Genomic DNA, 11,500 nt, shown 5'->3' with positions numbered 1-11,500 from the left:
TGACACAGGACCATTCTTTTCTACTTCGCAAACCACCTTCACGTTCGTGCTCTAATGTATTGTGCTTAGTTCGAATAGGTCACATTTAAAAAATCAATTACGTACCCATAAAGACACCGAGCTTGTTCCTCCAGAACATCGGCACCATGTTCAAACCCTTAGAATCCGTCCGCGAAGGCTGCCCTGTATGATGTTTGTCATTCAAGTGGCATCTGCCACACGGCACCTGATCTTTTCTATCTTCGCAAACCATCCTCAATATTCATGCTCTGGTGTGTTGCTGCTAAGTTCAATAGGTAACATTAAAAAAAAAATCAGTTACCTACCCATAAAGAGACCGAACTTCACTCTTCCAAAAATCTGCACCACGCTCAGACCATTAGGATGCATACGGGCGTATCATTCTATTTAGGTTAACACCGACTAGAGCGTTGAGGCGGTTGAGTACTGTTAATATAAGACAAGATGTACATCATCAAGATGCCCAAATATATATATATATATATATATATATATATATATATATATATATATATATATATATATATATAATATATATATATATATATATATATATATATATATATATAATATATATATATATATATATATGCAGCAAGGAAGTCATGCAAGCCCCGGTAGAATAACGAGCAAGAGAGAGTACGACGCACGTTGATTTTTTACGGGATATTTACTGACGTTTCGGCTGGTGGACCAGCCGAAACGTATATATATATATATACATATATACATACATATAATATATATATATTAGTAAGTTATTATACATTTCAGCTTGGCTCTACGTATTTCTAGGAGAGGCAACAAGGATACACTAACATGCAGTAAACCGCCTACAAAGCAATACAATACAGCGACGTAGCCATACGTGCCCCACTGAAAATATTTATGAACAACTGTGCAAAACTGCTCACGAGTTCTCGTATGTACAGAATCTGCAAGAAAACAGTTCCAGTCATGCCCTCTCAAGAGAAAAGTATAATATTTCTAGCATTCATTGAGAAAAAATTATTACTTGGCGTGTCTGTCGTGTTTCCAGTGTTTCCTTGCACAGTTCGAGTTCTAACTCAACGGTTCGCGTTTATTGTGTGCACCGGAACAAGATCAATTGCTTAGTATTGCGCTCGATATCCCGCTGTGATCATATGTACAGGCCACCTAGTTTTACTATGACGTTTATGCATTTATTACCTGCAGGGTACTACAGAGACGAGCTTGGCGACTACAGTGGACTGCTGCATTCAATGGCTGCTCTCAATGCGCTGTTTGTATGCTTATGGGTGGTGAAGCTGGTCATGAAGAGGAGGGCGAAGATGACGCTAAATTTGAACCCTGTGCAAAGCAATGACACGAGCAGAAGTGATGTACAGTACACTGAAACCTACAAACATTACAGCGGATACGCACCGACTTGTTGAACTGTGCAGGTGACGGTACAGTAGTTTGCTGTATGAACCACGCGGCCCCTGTGCTTGTCCAGCCTCGTATATTGGCCTCGAGGGCGACCACTGGAGAGACTGGCGCTGCTGTCGCGCTGATGTAGTCACCGACGTCACTGGAACACCTATGTCGCCGCCAGCTCAGCGCGCATGGTTTCATCCCGATGAGGGTTATGAAGTTTCTCGCTTTTACAGCACGGTTTACTGCTCGGTGCCGCAGTGTCGGGTGTATTCGACCGAGCTCAGTGTGAATGAGTCGCTCCAAAACGTCACGGCATCGAGATGCTTGACTAATAAGGCTGGAAATGGAGAAACGGCCCAGCGTTCATTATCTGGTGCGTAGCACACATTTCAGCGATGACGTGTACACGGCATCTTCGCAGGTCTCTACGCATGGGAATTTAAGACCTTTATTTGCACCGGGCTTGGAAAGACGGCACCTTGTTCCCGAAACGGTGTCATCGCAGAACCTTTCTGTTCGGCCCTTTAGTGGTTAAAAATAAACACGATGCGGTCTCTACCTCTCGACCCTTGATCATGACCTCAACCTCGTGGGGAGCTAGGCTTATCCAAGTTGTTTGCAGCACAAGGGCGGCGAAAGTGGTTTTGTTTTCGTGCTGTTCCTTTACCTTCCGCGTTCGAACGTGGTCAGCCTCGTGCACTGCCTCTCCTTCTGTTAGCAACTGTGGTGTGCCAAACAGCTTTCCAACGATTTGGTTGATGTTAAAGATCTGCAGAGTCACTGAAAATGAAACAACATGGTCATCATCATCAGCCTGTCTACGCCCACTGCAGGGCAAAGGCCTCTCCCATGTTCCGCCAATCAACTCGGTCCTGTGCTTTCTGCTGCCACGTTATACCTAAATAGTCCATCAATATATATATATATATATATATATATATATATATATTATATATATATATATATATATATATATATATATATATATATATATATATATATATTGCACTGTATGTATGTCGTCAGATATCCTATGAAAGGTGGACGAGGACCGCAAGAAGGCGAGGATGGTCTTGGCGAAAGTGTCAGGCCTCACAACGTCAACATACGCGACCGTCGAGGTAGCACTTGTGCGAACACGCCAGTAAATCTCCCAAAAAACATTCCCAATGCCTCCGCAATAACAAAATCATAACACAGGACCGTGGTTTTGTAATTTTGCGGCCTTGACTTATCACGTCAAAGCGCTTCTTTTGTTATTTTCGCTGCAGTACTCCGGTGTCAAGCAAAAAAGCATGCTAAAATTTGTAAGGGGCTATTGCTGTCGCGGGTCACAACGCACCTGGTTCATTAATTAAGTACGCGCGAACGGGTCGCATATTTACGAGTGTTGGTATGATTGCCGACATCTAAAAACTTAACAGACAAGAATTCAGGGTTCTTCCTGACGTTGCTGCGGCCCTAAAAAACAATAAATGATAATGTACGTCAGCTTTGTTTTGTCGTATGCTGATTTTCCATGCTTCCTGGTGATACAAATTTCGGATAATACGAATATTTTTGGTGGTCTCGTGAGATTCGTATCACCGAGGTTTCACTGTGTGTGTGTATATATATATATATATATATATATATATATATATATATATATATATATATATATATATATAATATATATGTGTGTGTGTGTGTGTGTGTGTGTGTGTGTGTGTGTGGTGTGTGTGGTGTGTGTGTGTGTGTGTGTGTGTGTGTGTGTGTGTGTGTGTGTGTGTGTGTGTGTGTGTGTGTGTGTGCTCACTGTTTTTCAGAGGATATGGCTCTGTCTGAGTGAGCCTACTCATGAGTCCGTTAGCACGTAATTAGCTTTCTCAACCAACAATATCTCGCATAAATGGTGCTCTACTTCGTGCCTTTCTAACTTGTACCTTCAAATATAAGTTTTCAGTGGTTGCAATCCGGTAAGGACATTTTTATTGAAAGAGATTACTCACACGAGATATTGTGATCAATAACTACCCGTGAAAGAGTTCGCGGGGGAGGGGGGGGGTGTCACCCGCCCTGCCCCCTCCCCCCTTGTAACTCACGCCTGATCAATGAATATTGAGCTGGCTTATGAACACTAGTGCTCTGAAGTATGTGCGAGTCAACGGGAGTATAAACGTGAGCCGACATAAGGCTGATATTAATGCTCAAGCCATAGGTCGGCAGAAACGTGTGGAGCTCATTCAGAATCACTCAAAAAATATATTTTGTGCTTAGGGCTCACTCGGACTCACTCACTGAAATCTTCCTCAACCGGACTCACTCGGACGCAGACTCACTGAAATGTTTCACAACTGGACTCACTTGGACTGAAGCTCAGCGAAATATTACTCACCCGGACTCGCTCAGGCTCAGACTCAATCTGAGTCTGAGTGAGTCTACTCATGCGTGAGTTTGCGGACCTATGCATGCGAGGTCTCTAACATTTAAAAACTTCAAGAATAGTTGCGCCACCTCCTTTTTGAATGACAGTGTCCACGTGAAAACATCTTATCATTCACACTGTCGGTTGTGTGGAGAGCCTAAAAGTTGGAATGCTTCAAAGAAACCTTCTCGATCTCTATCAAGTGCACTCCACTTCCGCAAATAACCTTCTCTATAACCGTAGGTCTTAGAAGTAGAACACAATAATGTCACGCCAAGTCTGACCTTGCAGAGCCATGCTGGCGTGTATAGCGCTATATGGGTCCTGTATGGGTCCTATATAGCGTTATATGGGTCCTGTCTGGGTCCGATATAGCGCTATATTGGTCCTGTATGGGTCCTATATACAATCTTATGGGTCCGCTATGAAAACATATGGGTCCTGTATGAAACCATGTGGGTTTTTTCAGTAGGGCCATGAAGATTGTTTTGCGCAATATGAATAGGGGTCCTATGTTCTCAGTGTTATTTTTTCTGTTTTTACGAGACGTTACTAACTGCACCCATTCTTGCCTGTTCACTCCTTCCTACTCCGTGTTTTACCCTGCAATGTACCTACACAAATAAATAAATAAATATCCATAGCGTGCTTGCTTGATATAACATAAGGTCATCGGCCAGTCAATATATACCTTGTGCAGATATATATGAGTGCAGGTAACGGCAGCGTGGATTGAGGAGACAAAAATATAAGCGGTTGAAGTTCTACGTTACAAAACAGACCGGGGATAGATAAATCACGCCTCAAAGGACGCTACCGCTGCGTTGTGAATCGCCACGGACGTCAAGGACTGAACAACAACGTTCACTTTTCTCGATTTCCATAGCTGTCATAGGAAGCAGAAAGGCCAGCGCCATAGATACGGTTCGCTGAATGTGTTGGGTAGGCGAATTACTCGAATTCTCCACAGCCGGTGGCTTGAGAAATTGTGATAACGTGGCTACGCTGTTACTGTTTTGCGTATTCCTGAAGGAAACCCGTGGCAACGTTGAGTATGAAGCTCGGCAGAGTCTCTGACCGCAGTGAGAGCCGTGTAACACGGAATGAGCAGATAGAGGCAGACTCAAGACACGTGCGATAAAAACCACTCACACCGTGACCTCTCATAATTTGAACCGATCGTCATGACACGGCATCGCGCATGTACGTTTTGAAGGCTCACTGTTCCTGTTTTAACTAGCAGATCCTAACGCGTGCGTCATACGAGTTAATCGCAAAATGTTGGTCGTCACCTCCTTCAGGTTTGTCTTCACTTCGGTTGGACCCCGCGAAAGCGGACACGCACGTATCCCCATTTGCAGTATATACAAACGGAAGACAACCGTCGATAGAACATTAGAAGATGCATAATAAAACATTCCAACGCATAGGAGGCGAGGGCTGAAGGGAGGATGCAACTGAAAAGGAAAAAATCGCCGAAGCCATTCGTCCCTGATCAAGCGAGTTTTGTACCGCTGATCGTAAGATACATAGCTAACTAAACTGATCGTGTATATACGTCATCGCTTTGACATTGTGTGTATACCCAAATTTAACGCATTCGGGTGCTAGGGAACGGGCGTCAGAGCGCTTACCTCGAACTCGATGTCGTGCGATGCTCGCTTGTGCTTGACAGTTGCAGCGCGCCGAAATAACTGAAACTTCTTTTGCACTCTACTCGCAGTTCGCTTTGATGAGCTTTCTACTCTTCTGAAGCGTGGATCGGCGGAAGAAGCTTGATTTTCAGGAAACCGTGCCTTGACACCAGCGAAACAGGGGGTTCTATGCACATTCGCTTGCGGACGGCTCTCTTTGCTCTACCCAGTTAGCGCCAGGGCTGCGATGCAACGCTTCTGCAACGCTTCGTGGTTTCTCAGGCTCTTTAAGTTTGCTCCACGGCAAAACACGCACGGCACGCTCCCGCGCTTTTCAATCGAAACGAAGCCCAGCCTCCAAGATCTTGTGCGCCTGTGCCGATCAGCTTCGATGCGCGGCCGTACCGTTAGCGCTGGAGCCCCGCGGAGCGCAGCCACGCGGCGCCGCGTTCGTACCAAGAGTGGACGACACTGTACACGAGATGTGAGTGCCCTTAAGTCAACGCCAGCTAAACTATTATCGACTGATTACTAGACAGTGGTGTTGAAGTGTACTGCCGTTTAATTCGCCTCGATTTTATTAGGATACTCATTCTTGGAACTTTCAGCCTGCGTTCGTGGCATCTTCCGCAGCTGGATCAAAGCATGCACTGCAGCGTACCTCTCATAATTGCAGCGTTAGCTTATTTGGTTCGCACATCATACGCAGGTTCCTTAAAGTTCCCATTGCTTGTGTGCTTCAGTTCTAACAAGACGAAATGACGCCTAGTCACGCGAAGGGTATGACGTTCCCATTGCATTTAATGATCGCAATAACGCAATTTCATTCCACTGTAGGCCTACAAGATAACCACCAATCATGGCGATAAGTACAAAACGTCCGTGGACACTACGTGCACTATGCTTTGCCTTATGCTCCGATAAATAACCGTACGTGTAACGTATAAAATAATAATAATTGTTGGGGTTTAACGTCCCAAATCCACCGTATGATAATGAGAGACGCCGTACTGGAGGGCTCCGCTAATTTCGACCACGTGGGGTTCTTTAACGTGCATCCAAATCTAAGTACACGAGCCTCAAGAATTTTCGCCTCCATCAGAAATGCGGCCGCCGCGGCCGGGATTCGATCCCGCGACCTTTGGGTCAGCAGTCGAAAAACATAACCACTAGACCACCGCGGCGGGTGTATAACATATATAGGCATGCGAACTGTAGCGCGATAGATAACTTAGCGATCTGCTCACCGATAACAGAAATAAAATAGTAGGCACTGCGTGTTCACGAAGGAAACCGAGCCGCAGGAGTACTGATTCATGATAATACAGCGAGCACACTACTCCGAACCGTTGCCCCGGGTTCTTATCTAGTAGACATGGGTCGCCAGGCGTACGTGTATTGCCATTGCATTCTTTCACAGCACGTCGTTCCCGCGGCTACCGAGACAAGCATTCGGCGTTAATTGTTGTCCTCATCGTCCCGCTGCCCGTTGGACGCTGTACTCAATACGTTCACGAACGATGAAACGCACCTCACAACTCCGCGCACAGCACGAGTTAAATCAAAGCACTATATCTGTTCGCTTGGTCATGACATTTTGATACGGAAGTACTTCTGTCGCCTCGAGACGCCACATGGCCACCACCGGGCGGGGGAGGCTGTTCAGCCGGCGGTGGAGGAGGTCAATGTGCGAGAAACGATTCCCCTCGGCCTCCACAGCATCCCACATTACATCAGTCGAGGCTCTATGAAGCGGTCTACGAGACATGGACTGCTTGATGGCAGCCAGTACATTTTCTATGGATATCCACTTCGGCCCCTTGCGGTGGCCACTCCAGCGCCATGCATGATACATATTTTGCTCAAGAAACTGAGTCACCAACACCGTGAATCGGGCGCTTGTCTGGCTGGTAGTAAGAGTAGCCATCCGCGGAAAGCACCCCTCCAAGATGTGGCGGAGCAGGCGGTGTGTACGAGGTGTACGAGACCCACCAAGGGCCTCAATACATCCTTTCAGACGGCTCCCCAGGCACCGACGGAGCAGCGTCCACTGCTTGTCTCACTCGCTGAAGATCTTGTCTTTGAAATCTGTGAAGAAGGAGCACTTATCACTGGTAAGCTCTTGTTCCGCAGGTGGACTTGTGGTGTGAGGGGGTTGAGGAAAGATAAATACGATTGTTCGAGACGAAAAACAAAAAGACGGCTTTCACTTTCGTGTCGTCTTAGGCGAACGCATAAGGGACCATGTGAGTTTTTATTTTAATGCGAAGCATTTCTTATGGAACTTCTGCGACTTCGAGCGTATCTATCTATCTATCTATCTATCTATCTATCTATCTATCTATCTATCTATCTATCTATCTATCTATCTATCTATCTATCTATCTATCTATCTATCTATCTATCTATCTATCTATCTATCTATCTAGCCACCATAGGTGGCAAAAAATGTAGAGCTCACTCAGACTCACTCATTGAATATGTTTTGCCCTTAGGGCTCCCTCGGACTCAGGTTCGCCACAAGTTATCCTCAATCGAACTCACTCAGACTCGCTGAAATTTTCTGAAGTGGACTCACTCGGGCTCAAGCTCGCCTAAATATTACTCACTCGGACACACGGCTCGGATCTGAGTGCGAGGGAGTCTGTAGTGAGTCGACTCATGAGTGAGCTTGGCCGACCTACGATAGCCACCTGCAGCTTTGTGCTCTCGGCGCCGTTTCGTTGATGGGATGTATACCAAAACTGATGGCAGGACATCACTGTATGAAGAACATAAATGACAGCTCATAACATGAAAATCATGATATGCATGTCATGAACGGCATGATTTACATACCACGGTCTTCGTGCTCTTGCGGCCGTTTCGTTTTTTCTTTTTTTTTCCTTTGGAAAATACAGTTGTTTTGCACTGTTGTCAGATAAAATAGATACATTGTCTTTGCGACCACCCTCAGGTTTCTGACCCCGTGGCGCAACGCTCTGTATATTGTTCTGTATCTCCGCGCGCCTCAGCCGCCTTATGGGTTTGATAACTCAAGCATGTCATGCGCCCAATGAATGCTGTACTATGTTTACCCCTTATCTTCGACTACCACTGTCAGTGACCTCCTGGCTTCTCTTATCCTTCACCGCGCGCTTCTTGCCTTTCCTCTTTTGTGTCTGCACGCACGGATATCGATACCACAGGGGGATTTCACATTGAACAGGTGTCTCTATATCCACAGCAATGAAAGCATGTGTGTAAGTGCTATTACTCTAGAGTTGCTGTTGAAAGACAGCCACAATGCAATGCGACCGAACTCACTGCCCTCCAGCGGAAGCTGATACTTAAACGTGCCTATCCTACCAGCCGCGGTTTCTAACTTTCGTCGCAATTATTCGAGTGAAAAGGAGAAAAAAAAGGCGAAATATACGCGGCACACGATATTGCGGCTGTCGACTCCTGGATTACGAGCAAAATGCCGGGCTCGCTTTCACTGAGGAACGACCCACAGTTTGGGGTCGACTCCCGATGGAGCTGGATCAGCGCCTTCTTCTGCAGCTGGGTCCTGTTCCTTGCTATGGCCACGCCTCGCGTTACCGGCATGTTGTTCTACGGCGTCCTCGAGACTTTCAGGGTGAGCAGACAAGAGGCGTCCTGGTCAGTGGCCCTGGCGGGTACCGTGCTGGTGCTGGCAGGTACGCAATCGCCGTTCCATTTTGTTCGCTTTGCTATTTAAAGTATACTCTGTGAATTCCATTCAGTGCAGCAAATGTTACGAAAACTGGCGTTATCAATTTTACCAGGCCCCTTGCCCATGTGCAGGGGGGGGGGGGTAATGGAAAGAAATGCGAACAGTGCGACATCTACATTCTCTGCTGTTTCGCTTTTTTTTCAAGCGGTTGTAGCCTGGACGGAATAAAAAGCCACTAGGGTCATCCATGACAATCAAGAACCATGCTAGTATCTTTTCATTCCCACCAACATTCGAGTGGTGGCAATTCCATTCCCCCTGTACGTTCGAGTGGTCTAACAACTTGCTTTAAAAATTCTTTTATAGGTTTTGCGTGCCAAAGCCGCGATATGTATATCGGGAACACCGCAGCGGAGAAAATACGCTTTATTTTTGTCACTTTGAGTACGTTAACGTGCACACTTATCTAACATAAGCTTTTTTTTTTTGCGTTTCACCTCCATTGAAGTGAGGTCGCCGTGACTGGCAATCGAACCCTTGTCCTACAGCTCAGTTGCACCACACCTCAACCTCTTAGCTCCATGGCGGTTTTCTGCAGTTCTTGAACGCTAATAAAATTGTGACGCGTGCCACGCATCAATTTACACATTCCTTGAAATCTCACGTCGGAGACGGCTTCCGGTTCAGTTTCAGTTTAAAGAATACCTGCCTCACTCGTCACAGTGGCACAATGTGACGTGTGAGGCAGGTATTCCTCAAAGGCCGGAACGTAAGAAATTAAAGCCACTTCCAAGCCTGCAGAAGTGGCGGAGCTGGCAAGCCAGCGCCACCACATGGCGAACGCAGATTAATTGAATCCTCTCTTCACATTCTTCTTTCTTTAGCTCTTTCTACGCCTTCTTCCTCTTCTCTCTTCATCTTTCTTTATCTCTCGGAATTCCCTCCTCCGAACCCTCACATCACTTGCCCTCACCCTCACTTCTTTTTCCCACCCCATGTTATGCTATACTTTTCACGATTCTGCTATAGTTTGCTCTCAGCTCCTTTCCCCCTCCTCGCCCTAACTTCAGTCCTAACCTTCGTCGCCCTTTCCCGTCCACTTGCTAAACTATACTAAAAAAGGCTATGCGACGCTATACACTCTCCTCCTTTTCTTCCTCCTCACCTTCACTTCCCTTTCCAACCCCCTTGCTGTACTATGCTACGCATGACTATGCTATGCTACGAGCTGCTTCGCGCACACCCGCTTTCTGTGGCACATACCCATTTTGCCCTCTGCCCTCCTCCTTTCTTCCTCCTCACCCTCACTTCGAATTCCCGCCCATTTGATATGCCATACTATGCATAGCAATGCTATGCTAGGCGAGTACCAGCTTTCTGTGGCGTTTACCCGCCGAGTTCTGTGTGGACATCAATGGTCTTACCTCAGCCTAAACAGCTCCGCCGCGAAAAAAACTGCACGATACACGCGCTGGATATTTGCCGTGTATAGGCTCCACCAAGCACCGCTTAGTGGCGCTGCTACTCTTGACAGGCAGCCCCATCTCTGGCAGAAAAATAGAAACTGGGGGGCAAACGACGCGCGTTTACCCTTCTCTCCAACGCGCTGCCGCTCGCTTCCATGCACGTGCAGAGCTCTCGCGATGCACTTGCGGGCCTCACAATGTACCGCTTGCAGCGCGGCTTCAAAAATATCTTCAAGCTGCACAGGCACTTCCGAAAAGCGAACTTGAAAAAACGAGAAAGGCCCGTCAATCACGTTTACGGTGAAGAGCAGACGATCGACGACAATGACGCCCGACAGAAAGTGAAATGCATTTCGCAAGTCGCGATTACACCGTGTAAGACGTATACCTCGAGGTAAGTCTCATTCCGTCACGTTAAAGATACGTAATGGTTCATATGTACTCCAAGACGAAGCCGTGCACGCTATCGATGTTCTGCATTGTGGACTATGAATCATTGTTGCGTGGTTTTACCTACGCTAAGAGGGCATAGTGGGATATACCCTGAAAAGGGAACTGAAAAAGAGTTGAAGAAGTCGACGTTGTGTTGTGAGCTGTGCTGTGCCTTGATACTGACTCAGTATTGTATTTTTCCCCGTAACATTTTTGGTGGAGGTGCGGGGTACTTTTTTTTTTTTTGACGACGGAGCTCCGCAGTGGACGCCTCCTTAAGTCTGCAACCATGGCTCCGGGTGAAGACACGCCTTCGCCAGCTACGTCGGCAACATCTCCGACAACAACAACCCAGTACGTCGCTTTAACGCAACCCCGTGACCCCGGCACCTTTACCGGGGAGAACAACATCGATGTGGACAAGTGGCTCAGCATGTACGAGCGCATCAGCAAGCAGTATGGC

The 11,500-nt window shown here is 46.7% G+C and overlaps 2 protein-coding genes across 2 annotated transcripts in view; one reads left to right on the top strand and one right to left on the bottom strand.

Annotated features, from left to right (window-relative positions):
• LOC119398834 (monocarboxylate transporter 5-like) overlaps positions 1-9,051 on the bottom strand; it is a 15,751-nt gene extending 6,700 nt beyond the window's left edge. The window contains exon 1 of the mRNA XM_037665651.1: positions 8,958-9,051. Coding sequence (XP_037521579.1) covers positions 8,958-9,051 — 94 coding nt within the window. The remainder of the gene's footprint in view (positions 1-8,957) is intronic.
• The window catches only part of LOC119398833 (monocarboxylate transporter 5), a 26,995-nt gene continuing 24,544 nt past the window's right edge, over positions 9,050-11,500 (top strand). The window contains exon 1 of the mRNA XM_037665650.2: positions 9,050-9,143. Coding sequence (XP_037521578.2) covers positions 9,050-9,143 — 94 coding nt within the window. The remainder of the gene's footprint in view (positions 9,144-11,500) is intronic.

Source organism: Rhipicephalus sanguineus, chromosome 7 (assembly GCF_013339695.2).
Source record: "Rhipicephalus sanguineus isolate Rsan-2018 chromosome 7, BIME_Rsan_1.4, whole genome shotgun sequence".
NCBI classification, from domain to species: Eukaryota; Metazoa; Arthropoda; class Arachnida; order Ixodida; family Ixodidae; genus Rhipicephalus; species Rhipicephalus sanguineus.
Note: the sequence above shows the minus strand (reverse complement) of the source record. Positions and strands in the feature narration are given on the sequence as shown.